This window comes from Ischnura elegans, chromosome 12 (assembly GCF_921293095.1).
Source record: "Ischnura elegans chromosome 12, ioIscEleg1.1, whole genome shotgun sequence".
Taxonomy (NCBI): domain Eukaryota; kingdom Metazoa; phylum Arthropoda; class Insecta; order Odonata; family Coenagrionidae; genus Ischnura; species Ischnura elegans.
This window is the reverse complement of record NC_060257.1, coordinates 35,887,927-35,913,858: the sequence shown is the minus strand read 5'-3', so window position 1 is coordinate 35,913,858 and position 25,932 is coordinate 35,887,927. Positions and strand designations below refer to the sequence as shown.

At 36.1% G+C, this 25,932-nt stretch overlaps 1 protein-coding gene across 3 annotated transcripts in view; it reads left to right on the top strand.

The window, feature by feature from the left end:
- LOC124168764 (protein kinase C, brain isozyme) overlaps window positions 1–25,017 on the top strand; it is a 347,087-nt gene extending 322,070 nt beyond the window's left edge. For all 3 annotated transcript variants that reach the window (XM_046547049.1, XM_046547048.1, XM_046547050.1), the window contains 5 exons: window positions 4,821–4,912; window positions 7,485–7,686; window positions 11,068–11,256; window positions 11,621–11,761; window positions 15,420–25,017. In XM_046547049.1, the coding sequence (XP_046403005.1) occupies window positions 4,821–4,912; window positions 7,485–7,686; window positions 11,068–11,256; window positions 11,621–11,761; window positions 15,420–15,572 (777 nt within the window). In that variant the 3' untranslated portion in view covers window positions 15,573–25,017. The remainder of the gene's footprint in view (window positions 1–4,820; window positions 4,913–7,484; window positions 7,687–11,067; window positions 11,257–11,620; window positions 11,762–15,419) is intronic.
- Window positions 25,018–25,932: the final 915 nt, after the last annotated feature.

Sequence of the window (25,932 nt, the reverse complement as noted above, 5' to 3'; positions counted from 1 at the left end):
AGACTGTTTTCCTGGTGAAGTGAGGCTTATTCCTCAAAAAAAAGCTTTTTAAAGCAGGATAAGAAAAAAAAATTTGCAGATCATGAAGTACATTATTCACCAAATAGACTGAATAATTAGTTAATATTTTTTGAAATCTGTATTTTGTATTTAAAAATTATCTAATTTTTAAAATTCGCCCTGTTTTCTGAATGTTGTTTGTTCTCTTGACAGAGTAGTCAATGCACCTATTGAATGAAATGTAAAAAATTTCACATTGAATGGGATGAAAATTTGGTTATCAATCCATTCCTTATGTAAAAGCTGAGAGAAAAAATCATTAAAAAAAAATAATTTTCAACCCTAAGAAAATGCCCATTCTATGTACCCACATTTTCTCTTTCGAATGGCATTAGTCCTATTTCCATCTGACTGATATCTACATTAATTATTTCAAATTAATGGACCAATTTTGAGCATTGCAAAGATACACTATGAATTAATGTATAGAGAATGCAGAAATGACTATGTATTCTCTCACCTAATGTAAACTAAATTTTCATTTTTAGTATTGCAAGCCTTAGATCAGTATACACTCCATTTATCCCTATCTGAAGGTAGTTCCTCCTGTTCCCTGATGTTGTTCTTCCTTTCTTTCCTTTTTCATTTGCCCTGAATACTTATCTCTAGGTCATCCTCAGCGACTTTACCTTATATTTTCCCTTACGAACAACCTTATTACGAAGTTCTAGTTATTATGATGCAAATCATTGGTCCCAACAGAAAGGTCAATCCAGTCTGTAGTAAAAGAGATGTAATTACGAAAGTATGAACCTCAGTCCCAGTCCCAGTGCTTGCAAAAAGAACTTTATTACGAAGTTCCACGAATAAACAACAGCATTTACGTGGATATACACTACACTACGTTTAAGTTCTCCTCATGCGCTGTGCCCAAGAGCGTCAATTATGGTTCTCTCTTCAGTATGAGATAATTCAGTATGCAAGATCTCTCTGTGGACAGCGGTTTTTTCAACAAACTGATCTAGCTGCATTGCTCGCTTCGTCACAATCATGAGTTAAAGCACATGTGTAATGCAGTGTTGCATTCTGCAGGATAACAGCACGTTTTGATGCTTTGCATATTAATCAAATTACGAACAAGGTCTGGAAACACATCTTGTTTTGTATATCGAGGACTTATGTATTCAGGAAGATATCAACCCTCAATTGCATCATGCCGCATTCATCTATTGATGAAATCAACAAAATGTGCTTCTTGCTATATATTTGCACATAATACAATTGCATTTATGATACACATGACTCTGAAGATTGCAGTATTAATATGAGTACAGGAGATTGAAGAGACAAGAAATTTTGGTGAAGTATGTTTTTTTTGCAATGATTTGTTATAATGAACCTTCTGTTTTTTCAGTCCCTTGGGCTTTGTAATAACAAGAGTCTACTGTATGTAAAATTTGTGTAGCCCATGTATGAAAGTTAAAATGCATGATTGTTTCATCATAAATATCTGTATGAGTAGAACTTAGGAATTGACCATGTAGATACCAAAGTAACATGGGAGTGCTAAGAAGAGAGGGAGAAAAGAGAAGCCTCCTAAAAGCCTTAAGCAGAAGACGGGACAACCTAGTTGGCATCCATTTATTATCAATATTTACTACACAACATATACAATCGTTAATCAAAAATAACTGCTAGAAGGAACTTATTTGTAGGATAGCCAACACAAATGGGAGCATTTCACCTAAAGAAAGATCTACTTACAGCGGAAACTTAAACATGGAAATAAAGAAACAATGAATCAAAACTTATATTTGGAGTATGCTTCTCTGAGGGGAAAGAGACATAGACAATGACAGCTGCGGAGAAATCATGGGTGGAGGCCTTCAGAAATGTGATGCTACAGAAGATTAATGAGGACCAAATGAATTGACCGAGTAAGTAATGAGGAAACCTTAAGAAGAGTAGGAGAGAAGAGAGGACTCATAAATTCAGTTACAAGAAGATGGGACAACCTTATAGGCCATATTTTGATACACGGTGGCCTGATGAAGACAATGGTTGAAGGACAAGTGGAAGAGAAAAAGGGCAAGGAACGGCCCTGAATGAGTTACATCAAGTTATGAAGGATGTAAAAGAGAAGAAATACCGTATATCTCCGAATATAGTCCCCCTCTGAATATAGTCCCATCCCCTAATTTTGAGGCTTCAGCTTTGGGAAAATTTTAAGAAATGCATTTGAATATAGTCCCCCCTTTACTTTTACCAAAGGGTATTTTTGGAAAAAAGGGGGGACTATATTCAGACAAATACAGTATGTAGCTATGAAAAGGTTAGCGGATAGAAGAGAGAAATGGAGCGCTGCGTTAAACCAATCTTTGGACTAATGTTGGCTAATGATGATGATGAGAACCTAGGACCTCTTACCCAGATACTGAAATCATTAATCATATGCTTGGGGCATTACTGCAATGATCTTTTCTCTCTGGTGGGCTTCATTCAAGCTATAGCTCCATGGTATACCTCCATGCATTTCACATAGAAGTTGAAGGAGGTATACCTGTACCTCTAAGGATAAAACCATTATGGAAGCATAGGGTTCTTATTGCAGAAAAAAAATAAGTGTACAACTTCCAGCTGGAATGGGAAGTAAACTTACAGAAATTAAAGGTCTAGAACTAGCCATAGTAAATTTTGTGAACCAAAATTGGTGTAGTTATCGAGGAACTTAAGTGGAATGAACACACCCGTATGGATGGGATCTGTAAGCGGAGCACTTTTTAAATGAGTACTCCTTTAAAAGGGAATATTAATTTTTGGAAAACCCCATTGTAGTTATTATGCTATGAAATTTCTTGGTCTACCTATTAGTCTTTGGTCAGAAAAAGGTTTCAATTACTAATTCCCAGCGTGTTTCATTTGTAGCCGTGGCCTTGTGCTTTTTTCTTTGATTCTACGTTTTACTCATGTTGGCATACTGTCTACTCAACTCTATCTTATCTATTAGCCTTGTTTTCTTTTTCCTCCTGCAGATATTTGATACGCTTCCCTCTTCCTTGGATTTTCACCTTACTTTACATGTATTGTTAATTTAAAACCTGATGTAGTATCCATCCCTCACGTACCATTTTTTACATCGCCTCATTTGTTCTTATGCTCAATCCACCCTCTAGTCTCTTTGCCACCATCTACAAATCCTGGAGCTTTTTCTTGTCCCATTTGTTAAATGATAATGTTGAAGATGGGAAAAACCTAATGCCAATTCACTTGGGAAATGCCTCGGAGGAAAATCATTAGCCTTGACAAGGATTGGAGGCAATATCTTCCTAATTTTCATCAGGTGTTCTACCAATTGAACTACCAGGACATATTTTTCCTCTGTGGAGTTTTTTTTGCTTTTGAGGGCAAGGTAATTTATGCTGCCAGACATACAATGAGGCAAGGCAGCATGCTTTTGTGCTTAGTGCCACAGTTCCAAGGCGTCAGAACATTAAGGGTCAGAACATTTTCACAGGTCAGAACGTAGAATGCTAGGGTGTTCACCGTAGACATTATTCAAGGAAATTACCACATGCTAGCCAGCTGCACACCTCTATGTAGTTGTCTGTAAGTGCATGCTAAATGTGAAAGTTCCACAGAGAAAAAATCATTTGCCTAGACTAGGATACAGTCATATCTCCTGAATTCACACTAGGTGTTCTACTAATTAAACTACCAAGGGATATTCTTCCATGGCACAATTTTGTTGCTTTAGAGGATTAGGTGGTTTATGCTGCCAGGCATAGAATGTTGTGAGACAGTGTCTTCAGAATGTTTGCACTTACTGCACATTGCGGGTGACTTGGTGAACGTAAAGATTCCTGTCTCTTGCTAGTCTGTTTTCATTTCCTTGAACCAAGTTGGAAAACATTAAGAATTCTAAAATCAGTGTTTCAATTGACTGCCCAATAATTTTTTTGGAGGAGCATAAATTCATGTTCACAACAGCTAGCATGTATGTGGTATGGTATTCGGAGGAGGTGAGCTTAGGCGATATTCACTATGCGCGAAGGGTAAGAATGGAAGATTGTGGAGAAACCTGGTGTCAGCATTAGCCTTCTCTTAAATAGAGGTGCCGAGGCTTAACGTTACATCTTATGGATGGAGTGCTGTGCTCAAAGTGCCCTCCAGAAAGCACTCGAGCAGTCTCTAATAAGAATCCACCCTCATCTACAGGATAGGAAGCCAGCACTCTAGTTACCACACCGACCCGATCCCCATCACTACTGCTTAGTTCTTTGTAACTCGTGTCAATATCACCAGGGACATGCAAGAAATATTCCACCAATTACAGCTTAATCATGAAATCAATATAGGAAGTCTTTTAATTGTTCCTATGGAGTAGGTAGACAACATTCCCCACCTTTCTTAAGGATGTTTTTAAGAAGTTTTTGTGCTTTTCTTAACTAATGACATTTCCTTATCAAGTTACACAATTTAAATTTGTTGTGGACCAGTAGGCAGTCGTCTCAAGTTTTCAACTTCATAGTTACTCCTAGTCAAGCCTAGTTTTTGTGAATGGGATCTAAGTTTAATACCAGGATCTTTTATCTAATAAATAATACTCAGTAAAGTTTTATGGAGGTTTTGTTTCTTACATTTTATCATGGCTGAGGAAAAAAGTAAATTTCATTCTCAGGTGAATAGGTATGAAATAAAAAAAATTGGATGAATTTCGTTCAAATAGGTGTAAATGCCTGTAGAAATAAGATTTTATCTATTTGTAAGCACATAGTAAAATATTTTCAATGATTTGATGCGCACATATGTTTATTTTACAGGATCGTCTTTATTTTGTTATGGAGTATGTGAATGGAGGTGATTTAATGTTCCAAATTCAGCAATGTGGAAAGTTTAAAGAACCTGTAGCAGTGTAAGTATTTCTTGTGTGTCTTTGTAATTTTTTGAAAGGATAGATTATTTTATCATACTCTGAATTTAAGAACAACATAATTTTTTATTTTCTGGTTGATAGCAAATGATACTTCATGTAAAAAAATAAATTTCAGAAGTGAAGTGCTTGAATTCATTTTTATGCTTTATATCTAAATGTTCTGTTTATACCAAAGTAAATACTTAATCTTATGATTGGTGAGAATAGGTAAAGTTTTCCTTAGTAGGAGGCCTATAATTTTTAAACTTAAAAGTGGAATAGTTTGTTTTCATGCCATCTAAATGCTAGTTTGATGGCTATTTTGGACTAATGAAGTCCATCTCCTTCGATATCTATTGTAGCATTTTATGGGAATTCATATTGGTAATTCACATGTATTTGTATGATAATTTACATCATATGTACTTCCCTACTTAGCTCACTTTGCTTCTTTATGCTTAACCCCTTGGTTGGGGGCAGAAATTTCCTTATCTTTCACCTGGTGGGGAGCAAACCACCAATTTTTGTTGATGCCGTTTTCGAAAAAAAAATTATAGTAAAGCTATTGCACAAAAATGACAGTATACTTAAAATATATTGGTATAGAACCTCTGACAAAGCAAAAAAACATGCAATGATGCATAAAGAATGAATATTCACGCCTTCTCCGCATAACATTGCGACGCGACGGCACGAGCGACTATAGTCGCGCTCCCCACATGGGGAGCGGAGTCCGCTTGCGACTATAGTCGCTCTCCCCAGTTAAGGGGTTAAGAGACTGTCTGTTGATAGTTTTATATTTTTGAGGAATCATTTTGTTATTTTTTCTTTAATTTTGTATTATTATGAATTGTCAATGGTAAATCAATTGCTAACTACCACTTGAATTTCATTTTCCTGCAGTATTTTTAACCAAGGATTTTTTAAATGTGATAGTTAAAAATTATAAATACCGTATTTATCCGTAGAAGCCGCTCACCTTTTATCTGGAAATGCTGATGAATAAATAGTGCGCGGCTTACACAAATCCTCCAAACTTTAATGTAAGGCGCATTCTATTTTCCCTTAAATTCTTATCATCTATTACTCCAGTTTAGCATTGAAACTAGGAAACCTTCGCAGGAATTACGTTTCTAACATTATTTAACCTTATTAATCATGGGAACATAAATTTATCGATTTAGCAACGAATCGCGAGTTCCTATATTTGACCGCACCCATAAAGTGCTGGGAAGTTTTTTTTTCCTCACGGGCCGGCCCAAAAATGGGGATTCGCAGGATACGGCTTATATGAGTAAATACAGTAAGTTTTGATCTACTTTACTGTCCCTATTGCATTGGGCATTAAGGTTGGGCACTACTGAGAATTTCCCTTCTCTCTTTTTCCCTTGGATCAATGTAGTTTATTTATTTATTGCCCACTTCCCCGTAAACAGCACATTGCGGCCTTTGTAACGGGTTTTCAACATTAACAAAGCACAACACAAACATCCATGCCCTGGTTAGGGATCATGTACCCAGGCGGGATTCGAACCCACGACCTACGGATTGGCAGGCGAGGACTTTACCCCACTGCCACCAAGGCTGGCGAGTCTTAAACTTTTAAGGCCGTATTACATGGTACACGGAATTGCGCAATCTGACGTACGCGCGACTACGTGTAAAGCGGTGAATTGCTAGAACACATGCGAGAATGCGTGGATGCGAGACGGCAAAATAGCCCCTGTTCTAATTTTTAATATTATTTTTATTCAGGACTTTGACAGATGATGGGACTGTTGATACTTTGTAAAAAGAGTTTTTCTGCTGAAGTTCTATCTCAGGTAGGTAAATAAAGAGTAATAATATATCCTCTGTTTCTCATCTCTCCTTCCACTCTAAAGGCCATTTTACACGGGGCACGGAATTGCGCAGTCTGACGTACGTGTGAAGGCGCAATCAAAATTGCGTCGTGCAAAGCGGCGAATTGATAGAACACATGCGAGAATGCGTGGATGCGAGACGGCAAAATAGCCCCTGTTCTAATTTTGTTCATGCATTTGCGCCTTCCTCGCCATTTTAGAAATAAATGCAGCTCTAACCTGCGCAATTCCGTGCCCCGTGTAAAACGGCCTTTAGAGTGGAAGGAGAGATGAGAAACAGAGGATATATTATTACTCTTTATTTACCTACCTGAGATAGAACTTCAGCAGAAAAACTCTTTTTACAAAGTATCAACAGTCCCATCATCTGTCAAAGTCCTGAATAAAAATAATATTTGAGTAAGAGTGTCATGTTCTGATCATAGCTATAAAAGGGTAGTGCTGTGTAGTTGCATATTTTTTACTCTAAAAAAAAAATAAAGATGACCAAGTGACATACGACTTCATCATCATCAAATATGTCACCTCCCTGTTTCGTATTTGAAATTACATTCCTGTAAAATAATATAGAAAGTTTTGTGCTTTAAATCAATGCTAAGCTTGGAATTGGGTGATGGTGTGTATATTTAGTCTTCATTCAAATCCCTTTACTGGCAATAGATTTTCAATTTATTTTTGTTGATATGATTTTTTTATGCTATTATTTTCAGGTTCTACTCTGCGGAGATAGCAATTGGGCTTTTCTTCTTGCAATCGAGAGGTATTGTTTACCGAGATTTGAAGTTAGACAATGTTCTTCTTGATCAAGATGGTCATATAAAGATTGCTGACTTTGGAATGTGTAAAGAAGGAATTACTGGAGACAAAACAACCAAGACATTTTGTGGAACACCAGACTACATTGCTCCAGAGGTATGAAAGCTTGAAACTAAGAGTTTAATCGTCTTTCATCTTGATTTCAAGGATTATTTGAGGAGACAATTATACAGATATACCGTATAAGCTTGTGTAAGAGGCGCACCCCTATTTTGAGGATCGAAGCTATAAAGAAAAAAAATTTTGCGACATTTTTTTTATCCTATCGTGCGGTGTTGCAGACGTATGCCTAGAATTTCGACAGTTATCGAAATGTCCTCTTTCAGCACTATTTGAAAGAGGAAACTTTGATAACTGCGGCGGCATAAGAGGGAGTAGAAAGAGTTCCGATCCTCTCTTTGCATACGCCATCGCTCTACGTTGCTTGTCCTACTCATGAACAATTTTGTTTAAAAGCTCTCGCAGGAGTATTGCAATAGAATTGCAGCCGTGGAAAATTTTAAGGCAAAACACGACAGGCAAATGGCATGAGCTTTCCCAAGAGATTGAACAACAATCGGGGCAATCTCAGTGCCGTAGGATAATAACCACGTCGTAGATTTAAGGCCCCTTGCACACGCACCGATTTTGGACGGCCGGTAAAATATCGGCCGTCCACATTCCAATAGTGAACAATGGGAGAGCATTGGAGCTTGCACACGTACCGACCACACGCCGCCACCGGCAAAATGCCGGTTAGCTGCTGGCTATTGTCACTGTGGATCGCCGACGCCGGCTCAAAAACTTAGCAACGTATCGTTTGACCGGTAAAAATACGGCGTGTGTGCAAGCATCGCTTCGCTGGTAAAATATCGGCCAATATTTTACGGGCCGTCCAAAATCGGTGTGTGTGCAAGGGGCCTAACGGAACTACACTCGGCTCTACATCAGCTAACTCCTTTCCGAGACTCCACAGGAAAATATCGAGTTACAGGGGAACAATGGAAACGTGTCTCATCCCTACCCCATTCCACCAACTGACCTTTTTCAGTCTACCAGGTTCAATTCCCCGAGTTTCTGGAGGTCAAATGCTACGTGAGTCACCTTCTGAGCTCGAAGATATCTCGATATCTTTCAGCAATTGTATGACACTCACGAGGTTCTAAAAAGAATTAGACCTAACGCAACGTATATCTTACTGAATTTAAGTTTTTTGAGCTCTAATTGATTGACACAAAGATTTATAGCTAAAATAAGGCTACTAATATTCAACATAGTCCAAACTGTACAATTTCGGAAGACACAAGCGTAGCATAAGCGCATTCAAACAAGACGAGACGGACTGGAAACTCAGGCAACGCAAACTGCGTATATCACATTGCTGCGCCTTCGCCCCTTCGCTTTAAAGGCAACGACGTCACATGCAAGATCGGACGTGTTCTTCCCTTGCTCCTTCGCTCGTAGCTTTAAATACGGAGGGGAGGGAGCCCTCTTCCCCTCGACCTCTCCTTCAGCGCTCTTCACTTATAAGCATTTCCGATTTCTTTTATCCACCATTAAGTCCAACAATGAGCACACTCGTTCGAATTTTTTCAACCGCAGGTTTTGACACCAATATTACTATATGCAGTATAAATGCCGCGGGATGCCCACTCGTGGCAATAAATTTAGCGCGCGCTCCGGAGCGAATCACCCCGCCCGATCTTTTCAATGTTCACCTCTGGGGTATCGACGTGACGGCGCGATGCTTGCAAGAAATTCAAACAGGAGCATTTTAAAAATACGTCACTAAGGGAGAAACTCCCCTGCCTGCCGCTTGATTTTGACCCAGGGTTTCAGATGACTGACTCACGCTGAAAACCAAGGCCACTCAGTTCCCCTTGAACTTGCAACCGGTGAAGGGGAGGGGGGGAAGATAAGAAGTTTGTGTAAGAGGCGCACCCCCATTTTCAGCTGCAATATCTGGGAAAAAAGGTGCGCCTCTTACACGCGCTTATACGGTATCTCTGTGAAATCTGGAATGGATGCATGGTTTTTGGAAACTGGTTATCATATGGAGGGAGCATTAGGAATGCGAGTACAAACATGCTATCACAACTAAAAAGAATGTGGTTGGGAAAAGAAAGCTCTTAACGATTCCAGAAAGCAAACTAAATTAACAGATTATGTTACATAAGTAATTATAGATTGTTTGATTTACGTAAATTATGAAAAGTACAATAAATTAAAGTGGAAGTTTGAATTACTCGTGTTTTGTAATTATTTGTGCTGCCTCTCCCCATCATTACCCTGTATAATGGGGAGATTGCTGTATATTATAAGCAGCAGTGCTAGCAGCACATTACTTGCCTCTAGAAGCATTATCGTTAGAAACACCCCATACTGCAAGGGTTTTGCCAGGGTAGTAGGTTGTAAAATAATTTCATTTTGTGTGCTTCATATCACAAGGGGAATACTTCTGAAGATATTCCACTAGGATTGGAGTCCTTTTTTCCTCTGCTTCATGTTTACACCTCAGGCTTCACCAGTAATTATGAAGGGAGGTAACACTTTCACACTTTAAATTAGTATAACCAACCTTTCCAAGTACTTGTATTTCTTGAATCTCAATCTATCACTGAAATATTCTGCTTTAGCCTTAAGCATAGGCTCATTCTCAGGATTTCCACAGATTGAAGAGGGCAAAATCACCTGAACAAAGCTCCTTTTAACTCTTCATGTTCTGCATTCCAGGGGCACTTTTGCTATAGTGGTTACCCCTCCTGTACCACTTTTTTACAATACGCCACTCGTATTAATCTATAATTTTCATTTTCTCAGTTAGATGTGTTTTTGGCCATGATGTCTGCCTTTCAAATACTCTCTACTCACACAACTCATGGACATGCTGTTGACTGATTTCTACTGCTTGAGAATCAAAAGAAAAGCGAGTATTCACATGTGTTAATGCCACAAAATTTTCACTGAAATGAACTAAATATTTATCGAATGACAGTTTACCACATGAATTTGAGACTGAACACTCCACGTTAACTTCATTTCTAACAGATCGTCAGCAATTACAAAGATTAGGGACTTGTTGTGAATGTTTCCCGGGGATGGAAATGCTTGCTGAGGCAAGTGGCAGCACCGAAAGGGCCTCGTAAAAATATCTGTTTGTGCTGATCATAGGGTGCATCTGCTATTTCTTGTAATGGCAGGGATCTTGTAATAGCCCGTGCTCACTTTATTGCGGTTCCTCTGTACTTACCTTTTTTATTTTTCATTTTAATTTAAATTTCTATGGCAAAATGTTATAACCCCGTAGCCCAAGCCAAGTGGCAGAGAACATAGTATTCTCTCTTAGTATATAGTATTCTCCTTGAAGTGTGTTATTAAAACTACATAACTATTACATGTGATTACATTCATTATTACCTTTTGGAAGAATGAACACCCTAAATAAGAGATCATGGGTCTAGGAGAGGCTAATGGTTACTCTCATGTATTCCTTTTTAGATTATTCTTTACCAGCCTTATGGAAAAAGTGTAGATTGGTGGGCTTATGGAGTCCTACTGTACGAGATGCTTGTGGGCCAACCTCCTTTTGATGGGGAGGATGAAGAGGAACTCTTTGCAGCCATTACTGATCATAGTGTTTCTTATCCTAAGTCTCTCTCTAAGGAGTCTAAGGAAGTTTGTAAAGGGGTGAGTATGATTAAGGTTTCTGTTTTTTTTAAGGAGAATTCACCCTTTTGCTGTGCACAAATCAAATTTCCTTAATAGATATATCAATCAATACAGTAAAACCTTGAAAATACAGAGTAGAATAATACAAAGTTTTGATAATAAAAAGCAAAACAGTCAGTCCTGACGAAAAGCCTTTGCCAAATTCAATGTGAATGATAATATGAAGTTCTTGCAATTAAGAATTTTTTGCATTTGTGAACCTTGCCCATTGTCTCGTGGAGGAAATAATATCCATTTATACGAGCAAGGGCGAAAACTTAGGGATTTGATAATAAGACTACTTATTCAATGTAATTACGTATTTATATTTTCCATGCTGCAGTTCCTCACCAAGAATCCTGGAAAACGTCTAGGCTGTGGCCCAAAGGGTGAGGAAGACATTCGCGGCCATGCCTTTTTCCGTCGTATTGATTGGGAGAAGATCGAGAATAGAGAAGTGCAGCCTCCCTTCAAACCCAAAATTGTAAGTTTATCAATCCTATGTTGTATTCTGGTGACAGGCAGTGCATATGTAATTAGGGAATGCTACGGAAAATTCTGGGGTGATCTTTCATGTTTCAGTAATATTTTTGACCATGTTACTGATTTCATTGAAATTTTTGTATCTGGAGGTCATTTTGGGATGCCAAAGAATTGTTGTTGATTTTGTACAAAAAAAATCCCTGAAAGTGCTGTATAGAAGCCATAAAACCCTTCATTATTTTGAATCTTCAATATTTTCAAGCGGTATGCTGGGGCAGTCAAGGGATACTGGCTATTCATAAAGTTGCCATACCCTCACTGCTGGCATTTACTGTCTGGCAAAGCATGATGTAGCTCCATCCTTCAGAGATTTGTTATTTTGAATGCCAGCATTTGAATGAGGATGAAGCCATGGAGCGAAAAATATCCATATAAAATTGACAAATATTGAGACGTCACTGTGACAGCAGAATTTACTTCAGCTTTATACAGTAGACTCTCGTTATTACGAGCAACCTTATTACAAAGTTCTCCTTATTATGAAGCAAATCGTTGGTCCCAACGAAATGGCCTATCCAATCAATGGTAAAAGAAACGTTATTATGAAAAATTCGTCATTACGAATTTACAAACCTCCGTCCCGGTTCCACCGGCTACAGAAAGAACTTTATAACGAAGTTCCACTAATAAGCAAGTATTTAGGTGGATAACACTACACCATGTTAAAACTATTGCTCTACAGTGAGTCCTCGTTCTACGTCACCCCGTTTAACGTCATTTCGCGATAACGTCACGAAAATTTTACGACCGTAATTCGTTTATCTTCCCTTCGCTTCGCGATAACGTCACGTATTTTAAATTTCGCGCGAGAAAAAAGGCGAAGTGGCAGGCGTTACAGGTTGTTTGTTTCGTGGGCGGTAATACGGTCAGTCATTCAAAGTGTAAAACGGTGTGTATATTGTTAATTGCGATTACGGTTTTGGCAAATTTTAGCATCAGAGACATTTCCACGACAATGTCCAAGAGAACAATGTTCACAATAATTTTGGTTCCTGTTACTGCGACGATGTTTCAGCGATGATGATACCCAGGCGACGCCCGCCCGCCTCAATTCGCAATTAAAACCATCTGTTTGGTTTCATAATCCCAGTTTGCCCGCCCTCACCCATTTCCGCCATTTTGATTTCGCTCCTGACCGGTCCGAAAAGAAATTCTCGTAGCGAGGGTAGGGCCTATGGACTGGTACACCGGATCCCCGGTCTGTAGCGTCTGGTAGCATTCATTGGACCGCACTATAGCGAAGCCGAAAAGCAAATGCGGGAAGATACAAAAATGGAGAAGGATTTACGTCACTGCTACTATTGTCGTCGATGAAGACAGGAACTCGTATTTATGCCATAGTTTGGCATTCCCATCGTAAAAAATGCCCCAGATATGATATGCCAAAATTTTTTCGCATAGGAATTGTGAGGTCTAGGAACCGATATTCAATTTTTACGTTGTTTCTTATGGGATATTATGCTTCGATTAACGTCATTTCGTTTATCGTCACATTTTTCAGGAACGGTAGGTGAAGTTAAACGAGAACTAATGTACGTTTAAGTTCTCCTCATGCACATTGTGCAAGACCATCAATTATGGTTCTTTTTGCAGTAAGAGATACTTCAGTATTCACACAACATCATATAATAAGCTTCATTTCTGTGGAATCATGGTGACCTACTCATTACTGCTCGTAAATAAGATTTACAGTTAATCCTCTTCCTATGCACTTTCGATTAAAGAACTTTCAGGGGTATGAATATATGAAAGCGTGCCCGAAATTTCAATTTTGTTGCCATTCGAGTTGGCTGACGATGTGGCATAAAGGAATGCCCTTTTTGGGCATAATCTGAACAAAGTATCACTTACTGTGATGTGAAGTCAGGAACTGTTTGGCGTTTTGCCTGTTTTTCCTGCGGACTGCAATTTTTTTCGGCTCCGGCTGCATCGCACGAATAGATTAGTTCGTAACAATAATGAGTTCACACACTATTGCAATGCAGTGTTGCATTCTTCATGATATCCGCACTTCTTTATGCCTTGCTTAATGAACTTTAGCTTTATGAACTAATTATTCCATGAAGAACGTTCATACGAACTTCGTTATTACGAACCTTCGGTTTTTCAGTCCAGTCAACTTTGTAATAACGAGAGTCTACTGTAGTGGAGTAAGGGCAAAACATTGAGAACTGAACTACAAAGAGTAGTCAAGGATATTTTTGAACGTGGTTCTTTGGAACTCGTGCTATCCATCATGAGAAGATGGGATGTAACCATGGGGCAGAATATCACAGTCTGATAATAAACTTAAGCTGTCACACTTTCACCCTGTTGGTGATATTCCCACTTATTGATGTCATGCTCTGCACAACTCAATGCTGCTAACTTTCTAGCCGTCTTAGACAGTTATGCACCATTTCATCACTTATTGTACATTCACTGGTCTGCAAAAATCTAATAAAAATATTTCCATTAATCTTTGTAGCTCTGTACAACTCATGTGATGCAAATTTTATTAGCAAGGGTGTAAGACGTACGTAATCTTTCATCTCTTAGCATTTTTGGGACTATGGTGGGAAGCTCAATATAATGTCTCTTAGCTTTGGTAATTAATTTTTTCGCAGGAATAGAAGGATCAACAACTTTGCTGTTTCCACATAGTAATTTATTACCACCGACCATGGTTTCGTTACAGAGTAACATTATCAAGGTGATAATGTTACTCTGATAACACCTTGATAATACCTGATGATCACCTTGATAATGTTACTCTGTAACGAAACCGTGGTCGGAGGTAATAAATTACTATGTGGAAACAGCAAAGTTGTCGATCCTTCTATTCCTGCGATTATGGATTTCCACCAAGTTACGCCAGCTACGATTAATTAAATTAATTTTTTTTTTCTATCCAAGTGAAATGGATAAGTTAATTAACCCTCGAGTGGGCGCGCCTGATATTTTTACACGGCCGGGTGCATGGCGTGCTTTGTCCACGATGTGCATATGCATTTTTTATGATAACATTCGATTTTTGTTAAAATTTATCCTTATTTGTAAAAATTAGTTCAAGGTTGTACATAAATAGGCGATACAGATATAAAGGTACACAGGTGGTGCAGGTGATACACGGCCGGTTGCGCGGCGTAATTTGTATGCCACGGTGTCGGTTCCTCTTGCCAGTCTGAAAATAAATTAGCTACAATGCTTCAAGCTTTGAAAAGTCGCGCTATACGCAGTCAAAGTTCAATGTACGAATACACGAGGCCATTCTAGACCAGAACGTATGTACAATGTTGAAATCCTTGGTTTTCGAATATTGGCGTACTTTATAAGCCAGCGAGCCTGCTCGATAGTTAAATATCACCCCACCTATTCTAAAATAAAAAGAACTAACATTAAGGTAAAATTTAATTCAACACAATAACATTAGTAGAATGTGACTACCAGATTTTCGATATCATCGAAAAATGACCTGCCAGAAGGGAAGGCACCTCTTCCCTCGTCTGAAAAAAGACTTCCCGCTGTAAAAAGTTTTAATAGTTTGATTTAGGTTGATGTATTTTCTTCCAAGGTTGGCAATAGGTTAATTTTTCCTGTGTTTTTTTTTCCTTAAATAGAAACACCGTAAGGATGTGAGTAACTTTGACAAGCAGTTCACATCAGAGAAGACAGATCTTACTCCTACCGATAAACTCTTCATGATGAACTTGGACCAGACGGAGTTTATGGGATTTTCCTTCCTGAACCCAGAGTATGTGCAGCATGTATAAAGAAGAGAGAGCATTTGAGACGGGGGTTGCCCAGGGGAAAAATATTTTCAATAAGATGTGGGGCTTGAGAGAGCCTGATGAGATGGCCAGTTGTGTTATGCATCAAGATATTTGATATGATGATTATGATTTGCCTGGTATGATGAAGGTTGCTGAGAAGCCACTCTGAATTGTGATTTTAGAGAATTTTCAGATAAGTATTTTTCCTTTTGCTGAACCTAGCCTCTTCTTTGCTGGCTGTAGCTCTTCAAACTACTTGCTTTTTAGAAGGGGTTTCAGGGATTACAGATTGTGATTTTTATATTGTGAATGTTATATCTTTCTCTCTCTCGTACACCTGAAAAACGTTGGCTAGTTTCTCTTTCTGAGTGCCATGAAAGAGAGTGCAAGAATGTAATAGGTTTTGAGGTAAAAATAATTTTAACTTCCAGCATTTTAATCTCTTATGTACTGAAATTGACTGAGTTTCTTCTAGTGGATTTAAAAAAAATGAAGTCACTAAAAGGAAGATTTCCTCTAAGGCTCCAGCCATTCACTGGATGAGGTGAAAAATTCTCTTAAATTCCTTCATAGTGTGCCATCATTAATTCACCAGTGTAAGGCTGTGCTGTGTATAACTAGGGATGGTTTCTTGTACATTAGCAAAGCTGTTAGGCTTGGCAGGCTATTTGGCAGCATTTCATGGTAAAGACTGAAGTGATGCAGCTTCCTTCGTTAGAAATTTTTGACCTCTCTCCCATTTTAATATAATGCTGCTGATCAGCATTTATGATTCCTGTGGCTGTCATAAAAATGTCTGAAAATGGGGGTTTTCCGTCTTGGCCTTGCAATTGTCATGAACTAAAAACTATGAGTTTGTCAACTTCAATTGTAGGTATGCTAACTGGCCATAACTGTTTTCTTGTTGGAGTAATTGAGTGTGATGATGGTATTAATGTTTTTTATTTTGAATCAAAATGAAATATATTGGGTGGTGCCCATTTGCTATTTTAAAATGTAGCAGTGTCAGGAGTGTAGCTGATGTTAATTTCTGAAAAAAATCGAAGTGATAAAACTCATAGGAGGTTGCCAGCAATATTTTTAAGTGTAATCTATTGGGATAGATCTAAAAATCACTTTGTTGTTTCTCTTGCAAAATTTAATCAAGGAAAGCAGTTACGCTAATTTGTGGGCTAAAAAAAACTTGGTGATTTTATTAAATAAGAAAGTTCATTAGTAATATATAACAGTCTCCATTTATTTAGGACAGTAAAATTATAAAATAAATTAGATTAATATCTAATTTAGGTGGGGCACTGAGTATTTCAGAAATATGAGTGCAAAAGTTTTGTAATTCAGAGGAAGTTGATGCCACGTAATTTCAAATCTCTTTCCATTGATTTGATTTGTCGCTCTCATGAAGCCGTATTTGTTATTTTTTTTCTTTCATGGGCCCATTTCCCCTCAGTTGTTGAGGGATGTATTTTATTGAATATTGTGGTCAAGAGTCATCTTTTACTTCAAAGCCTTCCATGCTATTGTGAAAGACATTTTTACTCTATGTATGCATGTGAACAACACATCTTCTGTGTGATAGTTTGACTTATTGACTCACTATTTCACCATCTTTATGGAATTGGGCTCTTTCTTTACCCAGTATTTTAATGAGCATACAGACTGCTAAATAGATATTCTTCATATTGGTAGAAAGAATGAGGCACTGAATAAGGAAAGAAATGAGAACGTTTTTATACATTCCATAACAGCAAACTTCAATCCATGAAAGGGTTCATGTCAATTAATAAGCAATTTCTCTCTATGGGGAAGTGAAAATGAAAGAAACATTGAATATCTATATTATCTTGTAGCATTCAAGTTATATTGATTTATACTGTTTATCTAAATTTCATTGCTGTGTGATTGGGATGTAACCCCAGCTAATTTGATTGAAATCCTGGAATGGATTTGAAGATAAAAGAAAACCATTCCATTGCTTTCTCAATCATATTTTTTAATATTACATCTTTTGTGGCTTTCTATCATTGATCCATAAATGTAGCTTGAATTTTCATGTTAAAAATGATAATTTGGTGGTCATCAAACGTAAGCATGTGAATAATTACTTGCTAGCTGTAAGAAGTGTCTGGATGGTCTATTCATAGCTCTTCATATCACACCACTCCTCTGTGGATTTTTATTTATGAAAGAAAGCGTCTAATGGGATGAGATCTGAAGGATTCCCTTGGATGTTAGGAATTATATTTCTCTTTGAAAATTAGTTCAAAGTTTGGTTATATACCTCTCATTACAGTTTATCTTCTGCTTCTCTTGAGCCATCCAAATCTTGTTTCATATTCATACTGTTTTCCACTTCATAGAATTTGACCATAAATTATGCCTCCTCTGCAGCATAAGTATTTTTGAATAATATTTGGTTTGTGGAAAAGTATGTTTCTTTATAATGGAAGGCGTTTATTTGATGTAGTAGGTACATAGATATCATTTGGCTGTGGGTATAAATGCTATTATCACGAAGATGGGTGGATGATGTAACATGTTAAAGTTTTGGCAGGCAGTAAGTCCTCTGCTAATTATGGCATAAGAATTTAATACCTCTAATTAAGAAGAAGTCTTCCGTAAATAATGGGCATAACATTTTTTCTTCGGTTGCCAATAGGGTCTTTGAGTTCTACGGCTATGTTCATAATAACTGCCTTTTTTCCCTACATTGTGGATATCTTTATGAATTATGCAATTTTTCTCTTGATTAATGCATAGAAGAGATCGGGTTATCTTATGAAATGCTATATTGTGCATATGAGATGGTATAATAACTTTGAACTAATTATTTCCCTCACAAAACTATTTGAACATCTCGTTGTCTCAGTTAAAATCAAACGTTTTAGGGCTCAAGAAATAACAAAAATCAATGCAATTTTTTCAAAATCGATTCAATGGTGTTTTTCGAAGTTTGGAAAAATATAATGTTGAATTTCAATCTTTATTTGCCATGAAAAGATAAGGAATGCATTTATGAAGTATCTCAAGGCTTCCTTGAATGATTTAAAAGTCAGTGATAATAATGTTGTCTGTCTTCTTGGATGAAAGAACTAAGAGCTTTTTTCATAATGCTCGTGTTGTAAATGATTAGCTACTTCCTATTGAAAGCAAATTGTTTTGGAGTAAATGCTATCTTTCAAGATCACGAAATTGGCAATGACATTAGCTCAGCCGTAGAAAGGAGATTTACTAAAGAGTATCAATGTTCAATTATTTGCACTTCTATTTGGACAATTCATTGTTTACTTCCTCAGTATTTTTAATTGTAGCATTGTAGTATGTCTATTGTTGTCTTCTTCGGAACAAGAGGTTCGTGTTTAGTTTTTTTGAATTTTATGTGTTTTTTAATCTCTTGTAAATATTTGAACTTAATTCATGTGTAGGAAGTCTGAGGCCTTTTAGGTACATCAAGCAATGCATATGCTTGATTTCAACTAAAATATTACTTTGCTTTTATTATGTGAGAAATTCTGTGAAAATAAGATAAAAATATTGTCTTCAAATTTCTCATACACGTATTACTCAATTTCACTTAAAATGAATTTTAATGTTGTTGTTATCATTATATAGGTCAACGAGTGTTTTTATGACTATAATTGACTACTATTCTGCAGTGTTTAATACACTTCTCCCCAATATTAACTTGTGAGTAGTATTTTTGATCTTATTGATGGTACATGCTGTTTTTATTATTGTAATACTTTTTATTTTAATATTGTGAACACTGTATAAATGATAAATCTAAGTGAATGCCTGTGATGATGAGAGAATTCTTTTTTAATTTTGACTATGTTTATTGGAATTTTCCAAGAGTCTACTGAGTAAATAAATTGAATGGGTTGTGCTATGATGATTTTAGAAATTGTCTTTTTTTAATTTGTTAAATGCTGCCACTTAGTATTATATTGGGGTCTATTATATATTATTGAAAAGATGACTTTTGAACGGTCTCTTCCATTGCTTAAATGCAAATGTATTGATTTTTAATGTGTGGTCTTGTTGATCTCTTTATCAATAACTTTCTAATTAAGGTGGTAGTGTGAATACAACATTAACACTTGAGGCAGACTTTAAAAGCAACCATCATATTTTTGAACATTGGTTGTTTAATGTGAATCTAAGGTGAATGATATATTTATTATGACCTTACATTCATGTTACTTAAAAATCAAATGCTTTAGAAAAATCTATATTTTAATCTGGTAGATGCTTTGTAGGCTATTCCCTAAGACTTTTTAATCAAATTACAAATTAATACATACTACTAAGCCTGAAAAATTTGGATTTCCTTTCCTGTGGTTAGATCCATCTCACCTTTCTTGTCTTTCACCTTAAAACAGAGGATATTATATACATATATAGTTGTGGGTATGACTCCTTTTTACTATTGCGGCTCAAATTTGTAATTTGAAATGTATGATAGGTTGAGTGTATGTATCGTATAGTATAATGCTCTCTACTTTTCAAAAATAGATTTTCACCAACTGTTTTCAAAATGAGACCATTGACTACCTTATTGATATACATTTTTAAAATAAAGAAATAGAGTTTCAACATGAAATATTTAATGTAAAATAGCTGTGAGAAATATTTGTCTATATCAGTATAAATTTAATAAATATGTTCCTACTTTTTGCTTGTAAAAAGCCAACTTTAATTCATATCAGTGATCATAATTACTATGGCATGCAGATTGCAATGTCTATAAAAATTCCTGTTTTAGTGCTGTAATCATTTTTCAACAAAGTTCAGTATCTTTAAAGTCTTTGCAGTCTCTGTTGAACTTTTTTCAAATATCTTTAATTCATGCTCAACTAAAAATTATTATTAGCTAGCCATTATTTTCAATGTTGGTACTTATTTTATTGAACTAATCAGTGTCACATGCATTCATTTCAAAACCAAAGTGTGTATAAAATTGACTATGATCGGAGATTGTTTATATTTATAATATAAACCAATGATTGATTGGTAAAACTGGGAGATAATTATTTTTTCCATTGTCATTATTGAAGGGATACCAGCAAATGGTAGTCAAAACTTACACCTGTGGCAATTTTAAATTTTTACTCTGTAATAAAACTTCCTTTTGTGATTAGATTACATATAACGCTGTAGTTCATCTTACTCCACTATCTATGAAACCCATGAGGTTTTCTGTATAAGAGTGATCGATGCATCATTCAACTCTGAGAGGAATGTGTACATTGAGTTAATATGTAAACAATAGTACAATTTGGGGTGAGTGATGCATAAGGAATTCATTAAATCTCTTTTTGAGACATTATTATGCAAACATTGTCATTTTTTAATCTGTCATTTTGGGTTTAGGAGGGTAATATAATCCTCTGTATGATCCTTTACTATCCACAACGTGGATATCATGTGCGTAGAATACCTTCTAAAAAATTTTTAATGAAGCAGCCTGTGCGCATGTATGTAAAAGTGAGCCTATAAATAGTTGTATGTGTTTGTATGAATGCGCATATTTGTGGCTGTTGTGTGAGAATTAATGAGTGAATTTTTGAGTGGGAAAGAAATCAATTAATCTGGCTAGTATAAAGATGCACTTTTTGGCTCTGTAAATGGGTAAAAATGAATGCAAGGACTGGAAGATAGTGAAAAGTTGAGAAACTTCTTATTACTCGGATTAATATCCCATGTTGAATGTATTTGGAATGTCAAATTACCGTTTTTGTATGACACGAGGTGAGAGGCTGAGTTTGAACTATTAATTTGTAGTCTTCTGAGTATAGCCTTGATGTTTGTCTACCAGCCATGTGAGATTTATTGTAAAATTATTTTTCTGTTTCTACTCCCTAAAATTCAAACCATTGCATTGCCATTGCATTTACATCCCTTTGTGTCTTATAATTTTACTTCATTTAACAGATTCATTTACTGTAAGTTATTATCTTGTTGGTATAATATATTGACTTGTCTTAAGATCTGGTCCTTAATGAGGTAAGATTTGTGCATGGATGAAATGCCACGGAATGACTTCAAATTCACTTGAAAATGAAATAGAAACTGTTTTGGTGTATTCTTATTTTATCATTCTTTTTGGATTTAGAAGTAGGTTTAAGTAAATTAAAGTTAATTCCCTAGCTTTTTACTCAATCCTTATTTTTTTATGCCAGAAACTGATATTGTCTGTTTACTGAATTCATTTATATGATGCCAACAAAATCCTCATTAGCTTAGTATGTTCAATGTAACTTAGTTCAATAGTTCCTCAAAGATTAATTGAAGGAGACGGTTTACGTGAAATATTTTATAGTTATTTTGTTTTTCCAGTGAGGTAGTATGCCATTATTGAGCGGAAGGGAATTTTTTTTGCAATTTTGGATCTCTCAAGTTGTATTAAATTATTTTAGTTAAATCACCTAATATGTCCCTCTAGATTTCAGGATGTCTCAAAAATTAGCTACCAATATATGTTTGATGTTGTATCAGTATTTTTATGGAGAAATATACTAGGTGGAGGAAAATTGTGTCACAAAATTTTAACTCTGAATTGCTGATGTCAGTGGGAACCAAAATTACTGAAGTTTCGGTTGAAAATGCTCCATTTTTGACTTGCAGAAACTTTGTGCATAGTGCTCCGAAAGGCTGCAAGTTTCCCCTGTTGCCAGATGCTCTGGACAACTCATGGCAGCAAATGGTTTGCTTGCCAGCAGATCAGAACCCGGGTTCTCAGAATGGAAGGTCTGCTACCACTGAGTTGGCTAACTGCCTTAGATACCTCACGATCTCCGGCAGGAAAACCATTCAAAGTCGTGAGTTGCCCAGAGCATCTGAAAACAGGGCAAACTCATGACCAATCAGAGTGCTTGGCGCTAATTTTCTGTGGTTTATAAATGGTGCATTTTTGAACCTAACATCATCAGTAATTTTTGTCCCTACTTGCAATAGCTATCCAGGGTTAACATTTTGTATATAATTATTCTCCCCCCTGTATACACAGGGAGAACAAAGATGCCACTGTTCTCTCTGAGTAAGACAAAGGTAACACCAATTGGCATTATTTTTAGTGAATGTGTTAAATGTTCATTTCATTCAGTTTGATCGCTGTTTAAATAGAGTATATGGGCATCATTTTTTACACAATCAGTATTTTCTATTAACACAATTTCACATATCGGTGGATTTAATGGAGGTTATAGCTCAGGATGAATTACGAAGTCTATTGAATGAGCTTCCTCAATAAACCAAGTGTCTGTCTTATTCTTTTTCTACCACAGACTTGCAATAATCATACTTTTTAAACTTCAAGAAATGAATGTCAAGGGATTAAAACGACGATCCACATAGCCTCTTCATAACATTTGGACTTAGTTGAATATAAATATGAAGAGTAATATTGTTTAAATTATACCTAGAAGCATAGGAACAAGGCAAAATACATGGTATGTTGTGGTTTTTGGTGATATTGACCATGCATGGTGATGAAAATTTTGTTTTGCCTTGTTGGATAGCAATCAAATTTTAATAATGTAGCTTACTGATATTTTTTAATGAAAAATTTTCCTTGTTAGTGTTTTTTAAACTGATTTACAATAAATAATTATTTATAAATTTAGGTCTTTCAGGTAAAATTGGCACTTCTGCTATGGAATGTGGAAAAACTATGTTATCTAGAATTAGTATTTTTGTTCACTTAGATTTGAGCTTTTCAGTAGTCTCACAGCTATGCTAAAACTGATCTCTGATGAATTTGCTGATGATCTTTAGACCAAGTCTTACCTTAGCCACTTGTGGGCGTTGGTGATTTTTAGTTGATTCACTTGGATCTTGGCTAATGACAGGGAAATTGGCTATGCTATGTGTGGCGGGTTGCATATATTGTAAGGATCCGTGTTGTAAAAAGATCTAAATTTAGGTGTTGTGGTTGATTCCAAGATGAAACATCAGCTTAGTCCGTTTTTATCATCTTTCTAGTTTTAAAAAAATCATAAGTTTGTTATACTCAATAGAATGACTGAAAACAATTAACAATTTTTGGGGACACTTTGACTGATAAGAAAGCTCTTTATTGGCTTTTGTAGGCAGCTTTTAGCTTATTATTTTATGGCTCATAAACGTTTCTCTTGAACCTCAAGGAATTACTGCAGATCGGAATTACCTATTTTTATTAGCTGTTTTCATTGTAAATTTGTGAGATGAATGCTAAAATATGTGAATGACTGAGATTTTAAATAAAATTAAAAGTATGTATGTACTATTGTCTATATTACAAGTTCGTAGGACTTGTAGTTTTTGAAAATTTACCTTCGAATTTTAGACATCACTTGCATGCTATACCTACTATTATGGAAAAGATTGCAATAACTTAATAGATAATCTCTACTATTATAGAGGCTCCATTTATTCTAATACTGTGTAAATAACTCTAAGGTACCAACAAACATTGGCATAAGGTATAAGGGTGGAAGAGTATTTTAATATTTTTGTTACTTAATCTATTTTAAGTTCTTGTCAAAAAATATACTTAACAGAATTTATGAGCATGTTTTTTTGAAGTCAAAAGTTCTCTATTCATTATTATTTCTCAGTTGGATTACAGTTATGTGTGTTAACTAATTAAATACTTTTTCACTAATGGCATTTTGGCCTGTATAATATTCTATGACTCCAGACCTTGCAGTCATTACCCATGGGATGCAAATATTAATAACATACTGAGGGATTTAATAAGTGTGAGAGGGTGAGTGTATCCGTAATTACCTACTATTAAGGATATGATCGTGAACAAAGGCCTAATATTATCTGTAAATAGTGAGCATATTTTCTTGTCTTCCTAGTTGGGAGGGTTACAAAGCTTTCACATATTCTGACCTAATGTGTGTTCCTCCTTTTGACTTAACTATTCATTCATTGTCCATGAATCCACCGAATCTTTTCATGAACAATTTGTGTAATGTTTTCAGTGATAAAAAATTTTGTCTTGCTGTTATGGCTTTACTATATTGGTTATAATGACTTTCTGTAACTTAGGCATACATAATCAATTTCGTGTTTGCCTTTGATTGTCCAGGGTTGCCTCTTTCATTCCTGAAAGCAAAATGAGCTTTCTGTATAAAGTTGTACTGATAGATAGATAAATTTTGGTGTCAGCTGAGATCGGAAAGAATGAGAGGAATTTTCTGCATTTGTAACAGCTTCAAATTGTCTTTCTCTTTCATTTGTGCATTGAATTATACATTCATGGAGATGGCTTACATCAGCCCACACTTATGATTATTAATGTCTTGTCTTGTTTTATTGGTTTTGGAAAATATTCTCCATCAATATGGCTTCCGTGAAAGAAGAATTATTTGTTCCTGTGCAGTTTGAACTTTTATGTTGGAATTGAATGTGCTTTTGATTGAAATATATGCCTCAATAAAAGAAATAACAAAATAAAGTCTTGTATTCTGTTGTACCATGTATTGTTTCCAGTGGCGGATACAGAAATAACTCAAGGGGGGGCGCAACATATCTTGAGTTGTCTTTACTTTTATCGTAATAAAAGATGATCAAGTCACACGCAAAGTATATGAAAATTTTATTTAAAGTGATTATAAACATGTAAAAGACAATGCCATCTTATGATATAAAAAGTTACAATTGTGGTTTTGCAATGTTCGGCAATACAGGCGGACCCGCAAGGGGGGGGCGCGCGCCCCCCATCTGTATCCGCCACTGATTGTTTCTAGGTAAATAATAAGTGTCGGGCACCTGTATGATGATAGCATTGTGTGAAAATGATAGAATTAGTCTTTCCTCTTTCTGTTTTCAAATTTGTTGTTCTATTATAATTTATAATTTGTCATTGCTGCTGATTTAACACATTCAGCGGGGAGCATGTCAATTGACGTGCTCTGCCGGTCGGACGGGGATCCTTTCTCTGCCTCCATGACTAATATCCAATTTCGAGTCTTCCGATCGTGTGCATGGTCTTCAGCAAGCTTCCCTCTTTTGATCCGTGTGCACCGTTTGTAAAAATCAGTATTAAAAGGGAAGTAATGGCGTGAAAACCTCTCCTTATTTTTCTTCCTTATTTTATCGGTCGATTCTGACGACATTCATGAAACTTGACCCCCGCATTGAATGTGTTAAAAGGTCGTGCATCTACCACTATGTTTTTCGTAAATAATTGGCATGGAAAATAATTACCTCATACTGTTTCATGGATAAAGAGAAAAGGTTTTCAGGATTGACGTTTTGCAGTTATTTATCAACATTGAGTTAGTAAATAATTTAACTGAACCCTATTGGAAAATTCTTATAAGAAATTGGACATATTTCTTACAAAAAAATTTCTTATAAAAATTTTTCT